Source organism: Acipenser ruthenus, unplaced genomic scaffold, assembly GCF_902713425.1.
Source record: "Acipenser ruthenus unplaced genomic scaffold, fAciRut3.2 maternal haplotype, whole genome shotgun sequence".
NCBI classification, from domain to species: Eukaryota; Metazoa; Chordata; class Actinopteri; order Acipenseriformes; family Acipenseridae; genus Acipenser; species Acipenser ruthenus.
The window spans coordinates 229,404-252,333 of record NW_026708843.1 but is presented as its reverse complement, the minus strand read 5'-3'; the positions used below and the strand labels follow the sequence as shown (position 1 = coordinate 252,333).

Below are 22,930 nucleotides of genomic sequence, written 5' to 3'. Positions count from 1 at the left end.
TCATTTCAATATTAATAATAATAATAATAATAATACTAGACTTCATTGAGGGGAGCTCTGAACCCCAGGACTGGGTGCAGCAGCAGCAGCAGCAGCTGGGCTAGTGTGAGTTTCTAACCCTGCTCAAACTCCTGGCTCCTGATCATTTCAATATTAATAATAATAATACTAGACTTCATTGAGGGGAGCTCTGAACCCCAGGACTGGGTGCAGCAGCAGCATCAGGGCTAGTGTGAGTTTGTAACCCTGCTCAAACTCCTGGCTCCTGATCATTTCAATATTAATAATAATAATAATAGACTTCATTGAGGGGAGCTCTGAACCCCAGGACTGGGTGCAGCAGCAGCAGGGCTAGTGTGAGTTTCTAACCCTGCTCAAACTCCTGGCTCCTGATCATTTCAATATTAATAATAATAATACTAGACTTCATTGAGGGGAGCTCTGAACCCCAGGACTGGGTGCAGCAGCAGCAGCAGGGCTAGTGTGAGTTTCTAGCCCTTTGTTCGGCCTTGCCTGTTAGAACAATGATAAACAAGGAAACTCTAACATATAAATATCGATCAAATACAGTTTTATTTTCAATCGAAGGTACAACTGTGGCCAAAAGTTTTGCATCCCCCTATAGAATGAACTCATCGTGCTTCATAAAGTCGAACGAAGCCTGCTGAATAATGTTACGTTAGCATATTTAATTACACACCGCTTTGTATAGTTTTCCACTAACGAAAAATGTGACATTTTCGAAATCTAATATGAAATACTTACTGTGATAGTATTATGGCTTCCGGTACAGACCCTTTTTTTTTTTGGCGATATCATTTTGCAGTTTCTTACATGATGTGAAATAAAAGATCTAACTTGTGTGTATATGTTTTTAGATTTTATTTAACCCTAAATCCTAAAATTCTAGGCGATGCTAAACTTTTGGCCACAGCTGTACACTAACAGATAGAAGAAAAGGGAGTCCATTCTGAATAATGCGCATGGATTTTTATTTAACTCCAGCAGACAAGGACACTGACAGCAAACGCTACGTAACTAAAGTCATGCAATACACACAGTTCTTTTCCGATCACAGGTCAAAATATTAATGAATAAAGACCTGTTTCACATACCGTGGTGCCCAGAAATACTACACAAAACTCACTTAAAAATAATAAATAAATAAATAAATAAATAACTCACTATATATAGCTGCTTCTAGTATTTCTAGTATTATTTACTGTTTCATAGTTATGAAATTTGTAACTCAGCAGGGATGGGAATAAGACTCCTATTGCACAGCAGTGTCGCCCAGTCCAGGTTTTACTACCAGCTTGATTAGCCCCCAGTGTGTCTGGGTAACAAGCTCAGGTGGGTCTTATTATTAAACTCCCAGTGAAACCAAGACCGGATCACACTGCTGTGCATTGTAACTGCAGTTTAATATCACTAGACTAGACTGGACTGGAATTACATTGTAACTGCAGTTTAATATCACTAGACTAGACTGGACTGGAATTACATTGTAACTGCAGTTTAATATCACTAGACTAGACTGGACTGGAATTACATTGTAACTGCAGTTTAATATCACTAGACTAGACTGGAATTACATTGTAACTGCAGTTTAATATCACTAGACTGGACTGGAATTACATTGTAACTGCAGATTAACATCACTAGACTGGACTGGACTGGAATCACATTGCAGGGCTGGGAATCAGACTCCTATTGCACAGCAGTGTCACCCAGTCCAGGTTTTACTACCAGCTTGATCAGCCCCAGTGTGTCTAGGTAACAAGCTCAGGTGGGTGTTATTATTAAACTCCTAGTGAAACCAGGAATGGATCACACTGCTGTGCAACGGGAGTCTTATTTCCATCCCTGTCTTGTAACTGCAATTTACTTCCAGAGTAATGGAAGGACTCAAGTCCACGCCCCACACCAGAGAGAAGCCAAACCCAACAGCGGGTATACAGACAGACAGGAAATAAAGAGGCTTGGTGGCTCAGTGGTTAAAGAAAGCGGCTTCATACCAGGAGGTTCAAATCCCGGCTCAGCCACTGACTCCCTGTGTGTGTGTGTGACCCTGAGCAAGTCACTGAACCTCCTTGTGCTCCGTCCTTTAGGATGAGACGTCAAACAAACAAGCTCCTATTGGAAGTGACTCTGCAGCAGCCACTGACTCCCTGTGTGTGTGTGACCCTGAGCAAGTCACTGAACCTCCTTGTGCTCCGTCCTTCAGGATGAGACGTCAAACAAACAAGCTCCTATAGGAAGTGACTCTGCAGCAGCCACTGACTCCCTGTGTGTGTGTGACCCTGAGCAAGTCACTGAACCTCCTTGTGCTCTGTCCTTCGGATGAGACGTCAAACAAACGAGCTCCTATTGGAAGTGACTCTGCAGCAGCCACTGACTCCCTGTGTGTGTGTGACCCTGAGCAAGTCACTGAACCTCCTTGTGCTCCGTCCTTTAGGATGAGACGTCAAACAAACAAGCTCCTATTGGAAGTGACTCTGCAGCAGCCACTGACTCCCTGTGTGTGTGTGACCCTGAGCAAGTCACTGAACCTCCTTGTGCTCCGTCCTTCAGGATGAGACGTCAAACAAACAAGCTCCTATAGGAAGTGACTCTGCAGCAGCCACTGACTCCCTGTGTGTGTGTGACCCTGAGCAAGTCACTGAACCTCCTTGTGCTCTGTCCTTCGGATGAGACGTCAAACAAACGAGCTCCTATTGGAAGTGACTCTGCAGCAGCCACTGACTCCCTGTGTGTGTGTGACCCTGAGCAAGTCACTGAACCTCCTTGTGCTCCGTCCTTCAGGATGAGACGTCAAACAAACGAGCTCCTATAGGAAGTGACTCTGCAGTAGCAGTTGTTGATGATGTAGAGTTTACCCCACTAATCTCTGCAAGTCGCTTTGGATAAAAGTGTCTGTTAAATGACTAATTCATCATCAAATAATAATAATAATAATAATAATAATGACCCTATTCAGACGTGGCACTTATGAGTTTTCAGGTGGTTGAAGGAAGCAAAGCTCTTCTGGCATTCGTTTCAAAGGAAAGGCTTCTCTCCTGTGTGGAGGCGCTGGTGTAATTTCAGAGGCCCAGCCTGGGAGAAGCTCTTCCCACACTCCTCACAGCTGAACGGCTTCTCACCCGTGTGGAGGCGCTGGTGCGTTTTGAGCGGCCCCAGCTGGCTGAAGCTCTTCCCACACTCCTCACAGCTGAACGGCTTCTCTCCTGTGTGGAGGCGCTGGTGCGTTTTGAGCGGCCCCAGCTGGCTGAAGCTCTTCCCACACTCCTCACAGCTGAACGGCTTCTCTCCCGTGTGCACGCGCCGGTGCGCCTTCAGCGCGTTCAGCTTCCGGAAGCTTTTCCCGCATTCCGCGCACGTGTGCGGCTTTTCCCCGGAGTGCAGCCTCTGGTGCTCCCTGCACGAACCCAGCTGTGCGAATCGCTTCCCGCACTCGGGGCACAGGTAGGGCTTCTCCCCAGTGTGGCTCCTCTGGTGCTGCTTCAAGTTCCCCAGCTGCCCGAAAACCTTCCCGCAGTCCGCGCAAGGGTAGGGCTTGCGGAGCCCCGTGTGAAGCTGGTGGTGCTTCCTGAGGCTGTCCGGGTGGCGGAACGTTTTCCCGCAGTCCTGGCAGGAGACCGGGGGTCCCGTGTGGAGACGCTCGTGCTTCCGGAAGTTTCCCAAGTGGCGGAAGTTGGCCCCGCAGCAGGAGCAGGTGTAAGGTTTCTCTCCCGTGTGAATTCGGAGGTGTTCCTTGAGCTGCTCTGCCTGGCTGAACCGTCTCTCGCAGTCCGGGCAGGGGTAGGGTTTTTCGCCCGTGTGAATTCGCCGGTGCTTCTTCAGCCCGTTCAAGTGCCGGAAAGTCTTGGAGCAATCCGGGCAGCCGTAGGGCCGCTCCCCGGTGTGAATCCGCCGGTGTCTCTGGAGGTTTCGGACGTTCGCGAAGACTTTGGGACAGTCGCCGCAAGGGAAGGGCTTCTGATCTGCGAGGGTTAGCTGTTGACCTGCCCCGCCTGAGACTGCTGGGCCTTCGGGGTTGGGGTTTTCGGAGGAGTGAGTCAGCTGGTGCTCTCGGAGGCTGGCCAACTGGGAGAAGGTTTTCCGACATCCGGAGCAGGGATAGGGTTTGGCGGCCGCGGCGTCGTGAGTCCTCCTGTGCGTCCTGAGGTTCCCCATCTGCCGGAAACTCTTCCCGCAGTCGCCGCACTGGTACGGCTTCTCTCCCGTGTGAAGACGCTCGTGTTCCTTTCGCGTGGCCAGCTGGGCGAAGCTCTTCCCACAAGTCCGGCAGCCGTAGGGACGCTCTCCTGTGTGAATCCGCACGTGTTCCTTCAGGTGTATCGACTGGCGGAAACTCTTCCCGCAGTCGGAGCAGCGGTACGGCGTCTCTCCGGTGTGAATTCGCTGGTGCCTCTTAAAATTCCCCGTGTGGTTGAAAGTCCGGCCGCAGTCGGAGCACCGGTGCGAGGCCCGAGAGGCGGGTTTGGCGTCCTTCACCGGGTCCGAAATCACCGGCAGCGTTGGCGTTTGAAGAGCGTGCGAAGCGGGCCGTTCCCAGTGATCGAGTTCGTCCTCTTCCAGGACTTCCTCTTTTATTATCACGGTTTCAATCTCTTCCGGTTTGATGCAGACGACAGTCTTGGGGAGCTCCTCTCGTATCCGGACAGGTTCGGAGGGTTCTGTAACGGGGAGAGGTTCTGTTTCGTCTTCTTCTTTGATGAGTACGGGCTCCATCTTAAGCCCGTTTCTTCTCTCTTTGCAAAGGCAGAGCGCAAGCCTTTCTGAGAGTTCAACCCCAGACTGCAAATCTACATTCGATAATGAAAAAAATATATATATATTACATAATTCATAAAACATATACAACTCCAGGGACCCTGTTGCACAGCAGCATCACCCAGTCCAGGTTTTACTACCAGCTTGATCACCCCCCAGTGTGTCTAGCTAACAAGCTCAGGTGTGTCTTATTATTAAACTCCTAGTGAAACCAGGACTGGATCACACTGCTGTGCAGCGGGAGTCTGATTCCCAGCCCTGCATTGTAACTGCAGTTTAATATCACTAGACTGGACTGGAATTACATTGTAACTGCAGTTTAATATCACTAGACTAGACTGGACTGGAATTACATTGTAACTGCAGTTTAATATCACTAGACTAGACTGGACTGGAATTACATTGTAACTGCAGTTTAATATCACTAGACTGGACTGGAATTACATTGTAACTGCAGTTTAATATCACTAGACTGGACTGGAATTACATTGTAACTGCAGTTTAATATCACTAGACTAGACTGGAATTACATTGTAACTGCAGTTTAATATCACTAGACTAGACTGGAATTACATTGTAACTGCAGTTTAATATCACTAGACTAGACTGGAATTACATTGCAGGGATGGTAATCAGGCTCCTATTGCACAGCAGTGTCACCCAGTCTAGGTTTTACTACCAGCCCCCAGTGTGTCTAGGTAACAAGCTCAGGTGTGTCTTATTATTAAACTCCTAGTGAAACCAGGACCGGATCACACTGCTGTGCAGCGGGAGTCTGATTCCCAGCCCTGTAGACATTTCCTGTTTAAAACAGTGCATCTGCATTTTAAATGCAAAACGTTCATTTTTGTTTATTTTTTTATTTTGCTCTTGTATTTAAAATAAAAACGTATACAGATTTCTCTACTGGAATTTTCAATTACAACAGTTTACTGCACACTAAGATCCTCTGAAATGATGAAAAAAAGTCAGACTTTACCATTAGAAAAAAAAAATGGAATCAACGAGAAATTCTAACAAGCTTGAAATTGGGTTATTATTGATTTTCAAAAATATAACTTTCTTTGTACTTGGCAAAGCAGGTGGAGATATCAGCTGTGTGTGATATTAATAAGAAAAATAATAACTGCCTCCAATTTTATTATTTTAAAAATGTATCTGTTAAGAGAATATTGACAAGAATATATATATATATATATATATATATATATATGTATTAAACAATAAATCATAATTGAAGCATAAAACTGATAATTTGATTCAACTTCTTGTATTATTATTATTATTATTATGATGATGATGATGATGATGATGATGATGATGAAGCAGTGTGGAGTAGTGGTTAGGGCTCTGGACTCTTGACCAGAGGGTCGTGGGTTCAATCCCAGGTGGGGGACACTGCTGCTGTACCCTTGAGCAAGGTACTTTACCTAGATTGCTCCAGTAAAAACCCAACTGTATAAATGGGGAATTGTATGTAAAAAATGTTGTGATATCTTGTAACAATTGTAAGAAGCCCTGGATAGGAAATAAATAATTATTATTGGTATTATAGTGTTAAATACCTTGTAGAAAATGGTATCTTGTATTTAAATATTATTATTTATTTCTTAGCAAACACCCTTACCCAGGGCGACTTACAATTGTTACAAGATATCACGTTATTTTTACATACAATTGCATTATTTTTTTTACATTATTTTTACATACAATTCCCCATTTATACAGCTGGGTTTTTACTGGAGCAATCTAGGTAAAGTACCTTGCTCACGGGTACAGCAGCAGTGTCCCCACCTGGGATTGAACCCACGACCCTCCGGTCAAGAGTCCAGAGCACTAACCACTACTCCACACTGCTGCCCTTAATAATAATTGCCTATCTGATTCCTACATACTATGGTAGTAATTAATGCACTGTACAGATCGTTTAATTGAATTAATTGGTCCTGTATTTACAGTATTATAGTCAGCTCTGTATACAGGTGCGGTTCCTCTGGTATTTATCTATAATAATATGTACGTCTATAGCTGACGTTTTAGTTGCGTCGTAATATGAACAGAAATGAGGTGCCAGTTAAATTTATATTGTGTTTCTTGGTCAATTCAATATTTCGTTACTTGCAAATTTCTATTGTATTAAATTCTAGCCTTCTTGAATTAATAATAATAATAATAATAATAATAATAATAATAATAATAATAATAATAATAATAATATCAGGTCTACTTAAGAATACAGAAAGATAACACAAAATGCCTTAATTAAATAAAAACGTATTTTCTTTCATTCAATTTCTGTATTATCATTATCATCATAGATCTAAAGTCTTCAAATCGGTTTCTCGGGGAGGGGGGGGGGTTAAAATAATGAAATGACTTATTTCGACAATGATACACTGTTTAAAAAAAATATTAATCTCTTATTTTTTATTCATTTTATTATTATTATTATTTTGCAAACAGAATCTTACAAAACACAGCAATTTTATTTTATTTTTTTAACGCATTTTTAGCAGCCTAAACAATACCAAACAAAACAAAAATATCGAATTACACCGTTTTTTTCCCCGGCTTTTTGTTTACTTATAAACCTGCGTGTTGCAGTTCCCTTAAGAAGTTAAAAGCCACTGTCATTCTTCGCTGTTTTTGTCTGTCTTGCTCAATATTTACCTTTTCATACAGTATCTCTCTTTCTCCGTATTTCAATCCTCAAGGACTCTCTCTATCTCTCTCCCTCTTCCGGCTGTCTGCGCATTGGAAGCAGGAAGCCGGTCGCGGGTGGTTCTGGGAGTTGTAGTTTCCGAACTGCCCGCTGCTGTGCAGTCAGGTTGTACGCTGCAGTACCAGCGCCGTTAAAACTCGCCACGTTAACACGTTTACTTTGATTCATAATAAGCCCAGCGATAACAACCGCGGGTACAAATACAGAGACACTTATTTTTTCAAACAAATTGGGGGTCACCGAAAGTGATTGAAAGTACTAGAATAATGATTGAACAGCAAACAGATGTGAAACTGCTGAATAATGTTCCCTTGTTAACATATTGAATTCCACCCCCTCTATATAGAATGAACTCCCTCAGCTTCATAGAGTCCAATGAAAGCTGCTGAATAATGTTCCCTTGTTAACATATTGAATTCCACCCCCTCTATATAGAATGAACTCCCTCAGCTTCATAGAGTCCAATGAAAGCTGCTGAATAATGTTCCCTTGTTAACATATTGAATTCCACCCCCTCTATATAGAATGAACTCCCTCAGCTTCATAGAGTCCAATGAAAGCTGCTGAATAATGTTCCCTTGTTAACATACTGAATTCCACCCCCTCTATATAGAATGAACTCCCTCAGCTTCATAGAGTCCAATGAAAGCTGCTGAATAATGTTCCCTTGTTAACATACTGAATTCCACACCCTCTATATAGAATGAACTCCCTCAGCTTCATAGAGTCCAATGAAAGCTGCTGAATAATGTTCCCTTGTTAACATATTGAATTCCACCCCCTCTATATAGAATGAACTCCCTCAGCTTCATAGAGTCCAATGAAAGCTGCTGAATAATGTTCCCTTGTTAACATATTGAATTCCACACCCTCTATATAGAATGAACTCCCTCAGCTTCATAGAGTCCAGTGAAAGCTGCTGAATAATGTTCCCTTGTTAACATATTGAATCACACACCCTCTATATAGTTTTCCAGATACCTAACAGAAAAAAAAAACTGACAATGAAAAATATGACATTTCAGAAATCTAAAATGAAATACTTACTGTATACTATTATGACTTCTGGTAGACTTTTTTTTGCGATATAATTTTCTTTGATCACATGATGTGAAATAAAAACTCTAAAGGATGTTCCTATATAAATTATATACTTTTTATTCTCAATCCTAAAATTCTAACTGATGCAAAACCTTTTGGCCACAGCTGTACAATCAATGTGAGATTCATGAACGTAAGCGAGTAAAAACACACACACACAAAATTTGACACTTTTTTTACATTTCTCCAAACATCAGGCATAATGATATCTCTTTATTTCTTTAGCGTTTGACGTCATAGTGTCGACATGCGTACAGAATTCAACAGCCGTGTCCAGACGACGAGACAGACGAAGAGAAGGACAGCCCTTTTGCTGCACAAACTAAACAAAATTAAATCGCAAGCTTTCCGGACCTCCAGAGGTCTCTTCTTCAGGAGAAAGTAGGAAAAATAAAACGTTACTACTTTCATGTGAAGGACAGACCTTTGAGGCTTGCGATTCTTTTTAGTTTAGTGCAATAAAAGGGATCTCTTTGTCTAGCCTGTATCTCGTAACACTCTGCAACACAGGGAGTTTGAACAAATTAGAGTACATTTTTGTGTGCGTTGTTTGCAGCATTAGGAGATCAAATATATAGATAGATAGATATATTGATTAAGTCATTGGCTAGATTTCCCCCTCAGTCCCGACTGGGTTCTCTCCACAGAGCTTTTTGCGCGTCTGGCATTTATGATTCTTCAATTGGTTATCGAAAGTAAAGCTCTTGTCGCAGTGGGCACAGCGGTACGGCTTCTCTCCTGTGTGAATGCGGCCGTGCCTCTTCAGGGTGCCTCTCTGGCTGAAGCTTTTCCCACACTGGGCACAGCGGTAGGGCTTCTCTCCCGTGTGAATGAGCCGGTGCTTCTTGCAATTCCACAAATCCCCGAAGCTCTTCCCACAGTCGGAGCAGCGGTACGGCTTCTCTCCCGTGTGAACCCGCCTGTGGTTTTTAAGCAGCTCCGAGCGGCTGAAGCTTTTCCGGCACTCCGGGCAGCTGTAAGGTTTCTCCCCGGTGTGGGAGACGCGGTGTTGCTTGAGCCCGTCCGAGTGCTTGAAGGTTTTGTCGCAGTCGGGGCAGCTGTACGGTGTCTCTCCGCTGTGGACCCGCCTGTGTTTTTTCAAGTGCCCCGCTTGGGTGAAACTCTTCCCGCAGTCTGGGCAGACGTACGGCTTCTCTCCCGTGTGGATTCTCCAGTGTCGGCGGAGGTGGCCTGCGTGATTGAAACTTTTCCCACATTCGGTGCAGCGGTAACCCCGGGACAAATTTTCCGGGAGGAGGTTGGCGGTTGAGGATTGAGTTTCTGTGTCTTCCTCTTCCTCTTCCTCCTCGTCATCATCTTCTTCTCCCTCGCTTTTAATGATGACAGTTATGATCTCTTCTGGTTTAACTGGTGAAGAGATCTCTTCTGAAGCAGTTACAGGTTGTGGATCAAGAGCCTCTTCTTTGATGTGAATTGGCTCCATGCTTGATCCTGCAGGGGGGGGGTGGGGGGGGGGGGGTGGAGGGGGACCCGAAACAATACCAGCTGTTAGAAAGTCTTGTGTTTTCATTTTCTGTAACACTGTGGCACATTCGGAGCTTCAAAATGGTAATCTCTGTATCTCTAAGTCAACATCACAGCACAGGGGCCCTACAACTGAACCCCCTATCTCTCACAGAGCTAGGGAGACAGTTCCACAGCACAGGGACCCTACAACTGAACCCTCTATCTCTCACAGAGCTAGGGAGACAGTTCCACAGCACAGGGACCCTACAACTGAACCCTCTATCTCTCACAGAGCTAGGGAGACAGTTCCACAGCACAGGGACCCTACAACTGAACCCTCTATCTCTCACAGAGCTAAGGAGACAGTTCCACAGCACAGGGACCCTACAACTGAACCCTCTATCTCTTACAGAACCAGGGAGAGCGTTCCACAGCACAGGGACCCTACAACTGAACCCTCTATCTCTCACAGAGCTAGGGAGACAGTTCCACAGCAAAGGGTGAAGCACGACGGTCAGATATTTCAGAACCACGGCCAGCGACTGGCAAGCTTGTCTCTCGTTTAGATCATTACAGGTCTGTCATCTTTCATGTAAAATAAAACGTGATTTATTATTATTATTATTATTATTATTATTATTATTATTATTATCATCATTATTATTATTATTATTATTATTATTATGACAAATCCCATAATTAAGTTACCAATTATTTGTTGTATTCAAATTGTCAGGTAAAATATTCTGTTTATATAGAGTAACAGATTAGCAAATAAGTACACTGATGAATTATTAATAAATGTTATATATATATATACTTTCCTTTAGTCTTCGATTGTGTACGTTATCTAATTTTATTTAGACAGACAGACAGGCAGATAGACAGACAGATAGATAAATAGATATAGCTAGATAGAGACAGACACATAGACACACAGACAGAGATACAGATAGATAGAGAGACAGAGAGATAGAGATCGAAATGCAAACAGTTTATAGATAGATAGATAGATAGATAGATAGATAGATAAAGACAGACAGATAAATAAATAGACAGACAGACAGACACATAGACAGATAGACAGATACAGATAATCAAATAGATAGATAGATCAAAATGCAAACACAGTATAGATACATAGATACATAGAGAGATAGATCGATAGACAGATAGATAGATAGACGGACAGATGCCCGTTCATTTTATATAGCAGTACTGCGTTACATACAGTTACCCGTTCCCTGATTTTCATGAACCCTGCCACACAACATAACCGTCCCAACCATACAATTATTTAAATGCTTCATAATCATCAACGGTTTCCACGTTTTAATAATAATAAAAAAAAACGATTTAGCTTCTCTCGTACTCCTGAAAGAATGGTTTGGATTTTATATAGTAAATGATTTTATATAGAGCAGCAGTAATAACATGACCACATCTCTCCGTAAAATAAACTAATGTCTTAAGATGTATTTTAATATTACGATATTATAACAGAACAACTATTTCTCTTTGGATTTTAAATAGTATTAGTGCCATTGCAGTTATCGTCTTACCTTTTTTTAAATTAATATATATGCATATACTTATATATATATATATATGTATATTCTCTTCTCTCCCGGCAGACTGACAGCCGAATTCCTCTTCCGGTTGACTGCGTGTTGTCAAGGAGAAAAGTGGGGGAACGTGTTTACAGCGCATGACGGACCGCAAGTGCTTCTGGGAGTTGGAGTTTTTAACTGCCTCGTTGTAGTCGCGTTTAGGTAGTAGGATTTTTTGTTCTTTCCAGAAAATTATTTATTTTTTTTATTTATGACGACTGAGGACTGTAATCGCTATATGAACAATTAACCAAATAAATATTTTGCCACTGAAAAAAAACTGAACAAAACAAAAAGATGCATGTGTTGCCGTAATCAGAGAGAGAGAGAGAGAGAGAGAGAGAGAGAGAGAGAGGGATTCTGTTTAATAGAGGGAGGGGGCACTGTTTAATATAGAGGGGGAAGGGGGTACTGTTTGATATAGAGGGGAAGGGAGGGATTCTGTTTACTATATTAATATAGAGGGAGGAGGGATACTGTTTAGTATTTAAAAAAAATATTTGTCTGTATATTTGAGTCGGTTATGCCATGTATGTCCTTTGGCAACACAGTTCTTTTTATTGTCATGCCAATAAAGCCAATTTGAATTTGAATTTGAGAGAGAGAGAGAGAGAGAGAGAGAGAGAGAGAGAGAGAGAGAGAGAGGGTGCAGTAGCGAGATCCTAGCACTTGGTGGCACCAAAGTCAAGTAAAACACTAATAAAGTTATTCAAACGTCAATAGAAGAATACAATACAATACAATACAATACAATATAATACAATACAATACAAATGTACCTTTTGTATAAAGCCTCCCTCCGAAGGTTTAATGACAGGTAAGCCAAACACACAAGAATTACATTGTAACTGTAGTTTAATATCACTAGACTGGACTGGACTGGAATTACATTGTAACTGCAGTTTAATATCACTAGACTGGACTGGAATTACATTGTAACTGCAGTTTAATATCACTAGACTAGACTGGAATTACATTGTAACTGTAGTTTAATATCACTAGACTAGACTGGACTGGAATTACATTGTAACTGTAGTTTAATATCACTAGACTAGACTGGACTGGAATTACATTGTAACTGCAGTTTAATATCACTAGACTAGACTGGACTGGAATTACAATGTAACTGCAGTTTAATATCACTAGACTAGACTGGACTGGAATTACATTGTAACTGCAGTTTAATATCACTAGACTGGACTGGACTGGAATTACACTGTAACTGCAGTTTAATATCACTATTTTTCATATTTTTCATATTTAATATTTCATGTCTGAACTGGAAAGAGGCGTGACAGAGGGTGTGTGTTGGTCCGGCTGCTCCGAGAGACATCAAAGTGGATCGGCAATGGCGAAGGGGAAAAAGGTGGGTTGAACAAGTGTGGGATGAACTTAAAGGATCGTCATGGCGACCCTCTGCACTGAATTAATGAGGGTTGTGGAGTCGAGGCTGTGATCAGATTCCTAATAAAATGTACAGGGGATCTGGTTGAGAAGAAGGTATATATATATATATTACAATTGTTACAAGATATCACATTATTTTTACATACAATTACATTATTTTTTACACATTATTTTTTTACATACAATTCCCCATTTATACAGTTGGGTTTTTACTGGAGCAATCTAGGTAAAGTACCTTGCTCAAGGGTACAGCAGCAGTGTCCCCCACCTGGGATTGAACCCACGACCCTCCGGTCAAGAGTCCAGAGCCCTAACCACTACTCCACACTGCTGCCCAATTACACCTGCTTCAAATGAAGGAACAAATCACAGCGATTATTATTATTATTATTATTATTATTATTATTATTATTATTATTATTAAGTCTGGAGAATCATAGCTGCCCTGCACAGAGCAGCCTTCTTCATCTGGAAATGCGGTGAGACTTTAAAAAAATAAAACAAACCCCAACCAACGAACCAAGGAAACGGCCGCAGAGTAAAACCGTCCGACCTAAACATCCCCGCAGCAGCACTTGTGGCCCTTGAGCTGGCTGTGGTAGGAGAACCCTTTCAGGCAGACGCCGCAGCGGAACGGCTTCTCTCCGGTGTGCAGCCGCCTGTGCTCCTTGAGATTCCCGAACTGGCTGAAACTCTTCCCGCAGTCGATGCACTGGTACGGCTTATCCCCCGTGTGGACCCTCTGGTGCTCCTTCAGGTTCCCCAGCTGGCTGAAGCGCTTGTCGCAGCGGGCGCACTGGTACGGCTGCTCCCCGGTGTGAACCCTCTCGTGCTCCCTCAGGCTCCCGGACTGGCTGAATCTCTTCCCGCACTCCGGGCAAAAAAAAGGCTTCTCCCCGGAGTGTGTGCGCTGGTGCCTCCGGAGGTGCCCCGACTGACCGAAGTTTTTCCCGCATTCCACGCAGTGGTAGGGCTTCTCCCCGGAGTGGATCTGCAGGTGCTGTTTTAGGGTCACCAGTCTGGCAAAGCCGTTGCCGCACTGGCTGCACCGAAAAGGCTTCCCGGCGGCGCTGTGGACCCGCCCGTGGGCCTCCAGGCTGCCGTAGCTGCGGAAGGTTCTCCGGCACTCCCCGCAGTGGTAGATTTTGTCCTCCTCCGAGTGGATCTGGCGGTGTTGCTTGTAGTTGCCCAGCTGGCTGAAATCTTTCCCGCAGTCGCCGCAGCGGTAAGGTTTTTCTCCGGTGTGAGTCCGCCGGTGGTTCTTCAGAGTCTGGGCTTGGCTGAAGCCGACGTCGCATTCCGGGCAGCGGTAGGGTTTTTCACCGGTGTGGGTGCGGAGGTGTTCTCTCAGGCTGCCTCGCTGGCAGAAGGTCTTCCCACACTCGGGGCACGGGAAGGGTTTTTCTCCCGAGTGGCCTCGCAGGTGTCGACGAAACGTCCCCAAGTGAGGGAAGGATTTTCCGCAGTCGGGACAGACATGATCGGTGGGGACGGGGCCCGGCCCGCTCGTTTCGGAAGACGAGGGGAGACCCGATTCCCGCCCGGCTGTCTCTCCCGAGGCTTCGGACGCGTTCGATTCGGAGGCTTCGTCGGGATCCTCCACAACGTGGACGAACCCGAGTTCCGCCACGTCGCCGGCCGTGTTTTCCGACCCCGATCCAGATCCCGATCCCGGTTTCTCATCCTCTTCCTTAATGCGGACGGCTTCCATTTGCGATCCTGTCCAAAAAAAAAAAAAACACATTTTATAACACATAGTTAAGGCTGTATTTTCTTCAGGGTTAGCACAGATTTCAGGATTTCCATGAAAAAGTAGCCCTTGCCAATTGTGTAATATGTAGTTCCCCTGTGAAAATTCACATTTCTGAAAGAATTGTCTATATATATATTATTATTATTATTTATTTCTTAGCAGACACCCTTATCCAGGGCGACTTACAATTGTTACAAGATATCACATTATTTTTTACATACAATTACCCATTTATACAGTTGGGTTTTTACTGGAGCAATCTAGGTAAAGTACCTTGCTCAAGGGTACAGCAGCAGTGTCCCCTACCAGGGATTGAACCCACGACCCTCCGGTCAAGAGTCCAGAGCCCTAACCACTACTCCACACTCCTGCCCATATATATATAGCACTTAAAAATAAATGCAGCCAACGTTTGCCTGATTGAGGCGCTGCCTGTCACGCTGCGTTCAGGAACCTGGCAGCCGGTTTAGTTTGCTTCCTTCCTGGTAAATGATTGAACACACGACTGCGCAGAGCTGCGCGGTTTCTTTAAAATGCCTTCAATGAAAAAGACACCGACTGCATCAAAGATGGATATTTCTGCTGAAGATCGCTCTGTCCTGAGAAGGAGACATTTCACCTGTCTGTAGTTATTTTTGATTTAGACCTGTTTTCTTTTTGTTTTTTTTGATAATTCACTGATGGTAAAAAATAGTCATTAAAAGGTGTCCAAAAAAATAAAAAAATAATACAAATCTTTTTCAGTTAAGTATTTAAATATTTAGGAACATTTGTTATATAATTTTGAATGTGATTTTTTTTCTGCTTTAATAAATATTATGTTTAATCATGAAATATTGTGACCCTGATATTGATGCGATCCAGCCCTCTGAAATGTCTTTATAATATATAGCACTAGACCCTTGATTTGGTTTTGAATCAATTATTCACATTTTTGTGAACCTTCATTACCTTATGTATAGTACTTAGCTAAAGCATAGTCTCTTATATAACATATAAGTATAGTCTCTAAGCCTGATATCTGTTATAAGCTGCTGTCTAAATTGCTATTGCAGAATTTTCACATCATCTTATTCGTGTGATTCTGTGTGACACGCGCATCCACAATGTCTAGAATTCACATCCTAGCCTTGTATTTAATGTATTATCCCTGTATTTAATGTATTTGCATTGTTTTTTACTGTTTGCATTTAATGTCCTGTGCCCTGTATTTCACTGTATTCCTGCATTGTTCCTCACTATCTTGTAAAGCGCTTTGTGATGGAGGTCCACTGTGAAAGGCGCTATATAAAATAAAGATTGATATAAAATGTTAAAATTGTATATATATATATATATATATATATATATATATATATATATATATATATATATATATATATATTATTATTTATTTCTTAGCAGACGCCCTTATCCAGGGCGACTTACAATCGTAAGCAAATACATTTCAAGTGTTACAATACAGTAATACAATAAGAGCAAGAAATACAATAACTTTTGTTCAAGCAAAGTACAAGTGTATACAATAATACAGCAGATAATAGTGATAGTTACATCAGGATATGATTAAATAGTGATAGTTACATATATATATATATATATATATATATATATATATATATATATATATATATATATATATATATATATATATAAAATCTGAAACGGCACTTTTAAACGAAATAAATATACACATCATAACAGTAATACAGTAATACTAAAAAACTGTTTTTTTTTTCTAAAAGCCGTACAACAAAACCTCCATTTTCTTTCACGCTCTAAATTTCCTTTATTCTCTCGCCATGACAAAACTACGGTGCACCCGCGTTGGCTCCAGTAACGTGCTAACTGAACCGACCCCTCCACACGACCATCTCGTATTAAAATCCTTACCTTCTGAATTTCTCTGTCTGTGTCGCGATTGTTAGGCTGGGATCCTCCACATGCCCTTTTCCGGTTGGCATCCCTGGAGCGCAGGAAGCAGGGCGCAAGCGTCTCTGGGAATTGTAGTTTGTAAGGAACGCCTCTGTGTAGCTTTGAAATAATAATAATAATAATAATAATAATAATAATAATAATAATAATAATAATAATAATAATAAAAACCCTACATCGCCAATAATATTATAGGGTTAACACGAATCTCACCAGTTAATAAATATATATATATATATATATATATATATATATATATATATATATATATATATATATATATATATATATATATATATATATATATATATATATATATATATATATAATGTTGTTGAAGCCGACACCCTGGGATCCTTCAAGAAGCTGCTTGATGAGATTCTGGGATCAATAAGCTACTAACAACCAAACGAGCAAGATGGGCTGAATGGGGCCTCCTCTCGTTTGGAAACTTTCTTATGTTCTTAATACTTGTATTGTGATTCTTGAAATGTATTTATATGTATATATGTATGTATATATTCAGTAATTATATATATATATATATATATATATATATATATATATATATATATATATATATATATATATATATATATATATATAAGTTAACTTCTCGATAATAATAATAATAATAATAATAATAATAATAATAATAATAATAATAATAATAATAATAATAATAATACAATGATTTAAATGTTGCTTTCTCTAAACTATTTTATTTGATTAAAAAAAAATATATATCTTTACTAATAATAACTGAGATTAATTTTTTTTTTAAAAAATCAGCCACCGTAGTGTTTGCAACCCAACCTCAAACATCCATCCACTATCATTAACCGCTTACTCCTTTACAGGGTCGCGGTGAGCCGGAGCCTAACCCGACATACACAGGACGCAAGGCGAGACTCCACCCTGGACGGGACGCCAGTCCATCGCAGGGCACCACACACACACTCACTCACACAGAGGGCAATTTAGAGTGACCAATCAACCTAGTCAGCATGTCTTTGGACACGGGGAGAACATGCAAACTCCACACAGACAGTACCCTAGGCCGGATTCGAACCCAGGACCGTGCCGCCCCAACCTCAGACAGAACAGGAACAATAGCCTTTCTGAATACCAAGATAATTTAACCAGCTGGGGTTTATATAAATATTGTAAGACAGCGGGTTGTGAGAGACAGCAGGGAGGGGGTTAAAACCTCCCTGCGAGAGAAATGCACCTTTTGTTAATTGGTTGGATTGGTTGCTTTATTATTTCATTTAATTTGCTAATTGTTTTGTTAATTGTTTTATTGGTTAGTTTAATTGTGTTTAATTGTTTTATTATTAATTATTATCCGCACCTGGGCGTTATTGGAAAATTAGATCCAGGTGCGGGGTTTAAAAGGAGAGCAGTCAGTCTGCTCGAAGCTGCGGAGTAGAAGGAGGCAGAAGGAGGCAGAAGGAGGCAGAAGGAGGCAGAAGGAGGCAGAAGGAGGCAGAAGGAGGCAGAAGGAGGCAGAAGGAGGCAGAAGGAGGCAGAAGGAGGCAGAAGGAGGCAGAAGGAGGCAGAAGGAGGCAGAGCGAGTCCTGAGAGTAAGTGCTTTGTTAAGTGTGGTAGTGTTGGTTCTGTGCGTCAGGTAAACGGCTTATCCGTCCTGAAAGTTAGTCAGGGAAATACCTGTGCAGTAAGCGCTCCAAACGGAGTTAGGTGTTCGTTTGAATTTTGTTTATTAAAATAATAGCGCGACAGCGCTGGAAAAATCCATTTCTGTGTTTCTGGGTCGTAATTTTAAAGGGGCACGAACCCGAGTGAGTGCCGCTCGTTTACAATATATAAATATATCGCGTATATTAAATATAATTGCCAGTGTCTTTTCCGAATACAGGCTGTATCTGATTAAAAGCTGGAGCGCTGCAGTTTATCTGACGTCATTCCTAAGTGTAGTATTTTCTTTAACACTTCTGTGTTTCTGTCATTAGACACACTAATCTTTTTTATGACTAATTGCGTTAAAACTAGCTTTGCACGCGAAGGTCATCGGGAGGTTTTGCGGTATAGGTGACATTTTCTCTCGCATGCAATCTGGGAGAAGGGGAACCCCCACCCCCAAAAAAATTATAGTACTGTATTATCTTATTATTTATTAGTATTCATTCGGCAGACCCCTGCTTTATCCCAGGCGACTCGTACAGGAGTCACAGGGCAGCACAGACTCGGTTACAACGCAAGATTCGTATTTAAAGACAGTGCAGTTTACAGACAGTGCAGATAATAATAACAAATATTATTATTATTATTATTATTATTATTATTATTATTATTATTATTATTTATTTATTTATTTCTTAGCAGACGCCCTTATCCAGGGCGACTTACAATCGTAAGCAAATACATTTCAAGTGTTACAATACAAGTAATACAACAATATATTATTATTATTATTATTATTATTATTATTTATTTCTTAGCAGGGCGACTTACAATTGTTACAAGATATCACAAGATATCACATTATTTTTACATACAATTACATTTTTTTCACATTATTTTTACATTCAATTCCCCATTTATACAGTTGTTTTTTTACTGGAGCAATCTAGGTAAAGTACCTTGCTCGAGGGTACAGCAGCAGTGTCCCCCTCCTGGGATTGAACCCATGACCCTCCGGTCAAGAGTCCAGAGCCCTAAAAGGTATAGACAATGTCGACCCAGGGGACTTCTTTGACCTGAAAAAAGGAAGAAGGACCAGGGGTCACAAATGGAGATTAGATAAAGGGGCATTCAGAACAGAAAATAGGAGGCACTTTTTTTTACACAGAGAATTGTGAGGGTCTGGAACCAACTCCCCAGTAATGTTGTTGAAGCTGAAAACGTTCTTATGTTCTTATGTTCTTATAGCGCGACTCGACCGGCATAAAACTAATTTTGAATAAATAGCAGAAATGCCTTCAAGCGAAAGCTGGAAGTCAAAGGTATGAGGGAAAATTGAAAAGTTGAGAGCGGGGTTTAAAACAAAATACAAGATATGAAAGTGGCAGTTTTGAAATGCAGGAAATAATCGAGACAGAGTGTGTGGTTTATGCATTGGTGGCTCGGCTGCCTTTTTTTTTTTTTTTGCTAATGGTTCATCTCGCCTACTGAAGCGGTCATGAAGAGGGCACCTTTCTCTATCTCAGTCAAAACACTTATCTTGCTCATAGTAGGAGACTGGCATTTACATTTTTAGCTGAGATTTAAATTCCAGTTAACTAAAAAAAAATAATGAAATGAAACGTTAACCACAGTTCAAACGGCACAGATTTACTGAGCAGCGTTTGCCCCAACCGTGGGATAAATTTACCATCAACACGACCGGAAATTCGTCGAATTTACCTCGCTGCTCGGTGGAGCGTGCCCTCTTACCCTTTGAATTTCTGGGTTTTGGGGGGGGGGGGGGGGTTAAAGAATAAATTTAAGTATAAATTAAAAAAAAGACTTTTTAATTTTATTATTATTATTATTATTATTATGATTATTATTATTATTATTATTTATTTTATTTATTTATTTATTTATTAGCAGACGCCCTTATCCAGGGCTATTTACAGTCGTAAACAAAAATACATTTCAAAGATCACAATACAAGTATTAATACAATTAAGAGCAAGATAAATACAAGGACTTCAGTTCTAGCAAGTACAAGTGTGACAAAATACGATTCAATAACGGAGCAGATAACAGTGTCAGTGATAGTTACATCAGGATATAATTAAATACAAAATACTACAGATTAAATACCACTTGTGACAGATTACAGTACTCTAAAGTACAGGATTAAATTATTATTATTTATTTCTTAGCAGACGCCCTTATCCAGGGCGACTAACAATTGTTACAAGATATCACATTATTTTTTACATACAATTCCCCATTTATACAGTTGGGTTTTTACTGGAGCAATCTAGGTAAAGTACCTTGCTCAAGGGTACAGCAGCAGTGTCCCCCACCTGGGATTGAACCCACGACCCTCCGGTCAAGAGTCCAGAGCCCTAACCACTACTCCACACTGCTGCCCACGAAAGCACTCTAAAAAAAGGATTAGTCTATTCTTGCAATTTTCCGGGTTTTTTTTTAATTTATTTTTTAAGTTGATGTAAACAAACTGGGGCGCCAACAGCGCCTGGTTTGTGGCGCTGAAAGCTAAATCACCCGAAAGCCGCTTTGTGTGGCTTGGAACTTGGTTTCAGGAGACCAGGTTTTGGGGCCACTGCGCGTCGCACCAGGCAGGGAGACTCGGGGTTTGATTCAGCAAACCTCAAACTAGGTCTCTCATCGGATGGGGGTCTTCAAACCCGCTGCTGATCCTGAAAACGTGGCTTCGTGTTCCCTCAGCTTAAAACTCTAGCTGTCCATAGACTAGACTCAAGGCCAACCAATCAAATCACAGTGTTACCTGCGTCAAAATTGGAAAAAAAACTTCTTTAAATGGACAGCCTTTATACGGTCTGTTCATATATATATATATATATATATATATATATATATTATTATTTATTTCTTAGCAGACGCCCTTATCCAGGGCGATTTACAGTCGTAAACAAAAATACATTTCAAGAATCACAGTACAAGTATTAATGCAATTAAGAGCAAGATAAATACAGTGACTTCAGTTCTAGTAAGAACAAGCATATGACAAAATACTATTCAATATATATTCGACTGCAATAAACCTACAAAAAATCAAGATAAAATAAAAACATAACACGTTTGTTTTTCATTTCATAATACATATTTAATTAAATTTAATTAAAAGAAGTAACGAAATTGCAAATTGATCAGACACTCTCCTCGCGGTCCGTTTAAGATCAGGTCAAAAGTTTATTTCAATAACATTTTACTCATAGCTGTCTGAATTGTGTGGCGTCCCTGACGACTCGCTTTCTGTGTATTCGTGGGTGTGACTTTGAAAAACCCAAATTCCAGAACTGTTCAACTGTATTCAGGTCTCTCTGAGAAACACGCCGAGCTGTCTGAAGCGTGTAAGCAGTGCTGAATACATGCGGAGCTGTACAAAGGTAAGACGTATTTTTTCCCCCATTTATAAACACGTTTGTTGCTTATATGTATATACATTATTTAATTGTATTATATAATATTTGAAAAATCTATATATATATTCATTTTTCAAATGTTATATAATACAATTAAATAATGTACGATACGGCAGAATAAAGGGAAATATATGACTTAATAGAACAAATAACTCTCTGTCAACCACTCACTGTTCAAACGTCAATGCTTGTCTGCCTGCCTGCCTGTCTCTCGTATCTGTCTGTATGTATGTTACGTGCTTTTACGGTGGAAAACTTTTAAAAGTGACAATTTACAATGTTTTTTAATATGCTTTAACAGACCGCTCTGTGTTTTACAATGCTTCCCTATGCTTTACCAGACCTCTCTGTGCTTTACAATGCTTCCCTATGCTTTACCAGACCTCTCTGTGCTTTACAATGCTTCCCTATGCTTTACCAGACCTCTCTGTGCTTTACAATGCTTCCCTATGCTTTACCAGACCTCTCTGTGCTTTACAATGCTCCCCTATGCTTTACCAGACCTCTCTGTGCTTTACAATGCTTCCCTATGCTTTACCAGACCTCTCTGTGCTTTACAATGCTTCCCTATGCTTTACCAGACCTCTCTGTGCTTTACAATGCTTCCCTATGCTTTACCAGACCTCTCTGTGCTTTACAATGCTCCCCTATGCTTTACCAGACCTCTCTGTGCTTTACAATGCTTCCCTATGCTTTACCAGACCTCTATGTGCTTTACAATGCTTCCCTATGCTTTACCAGACCTCTCTGTGCTTTACAATGCTTCCCTATGCTTTACCACACCTCTCTGTGCTTTACAATGCTTCCCTATGCTTTACCAGACCTCTCTGTGCTTTACAATGCTTCCCTATGCTTTACCAGACCTCTCTGTGCTTTACAATGCTCCCCTATGCTTTACCAGACCTCTCTGTGCTTTACAATGCTCCCCTATGCTTTACCAGACCTATCTGTGCTTTACAATGCTTCCCTATGCTTTACCAGACCTCTCTGTGCTTTACAATGCTTCCCTGTGCTTTACCAGACCTCTCTGTGCTTTACAATGCTTTCCTGTGTTTTCACTGTCCTGTATTTTGCT

General features: G+C 41.2%; 2 protein-coding genes across 2 annotated transcripts; both read right to left on the bottom strand.

The window, feature by feature from the left end:
- Positions 1-975: 975 nt before the first annotated feature.
- LOC117409993 (zinc finger protein 721-like) lies at positions 976-16,727 on the bottom strand. Its single transcript, XM_059021858.1, has 5 exons — positions 16,596-16,727; positions 13,643-14,802; positions 11,304-11,310; positions 9,245-10,051; positions 976-4,808 (listed from the first exon to the last, which is right to left on the bottom strand). The coding sequence occupies exons 2-5, from the start codon at positions 14,792-14,794 to the stop codon at positions 3,040-3,042; spliced, it is 3,735 nt and encodes a 1,244-aa protein (XP_058877841.1). The 5' UTR covers positions 14,795-14,802; positions 16,596-16,727; the 3' UTR covers positions 976-3,039.
- Positions 8,792-11,766, bottom strand: LOC117409978 (zinc finger protein 572-like). Its single transcript, XM_059021890.1, has 2 exons — positions 11,629-11,766; positions 8,792-10,051 (listed from the first exon to the last, which is right to left on the bottom strand). Exon 2 carries the CDS (start codon positions 10,041-10,043, stop codon positions 9,207-9,209), a length of 837 nt encoding a protein of 278 aa, XP_058877873.1. The 5' UTR covers positions 10,044-10,051; positions 11,629-11,766; the 3' UTR covers positions 8,792-9,206.
- Positions 16,728-22,930: the final 6,203 nt, after the last annotated feature.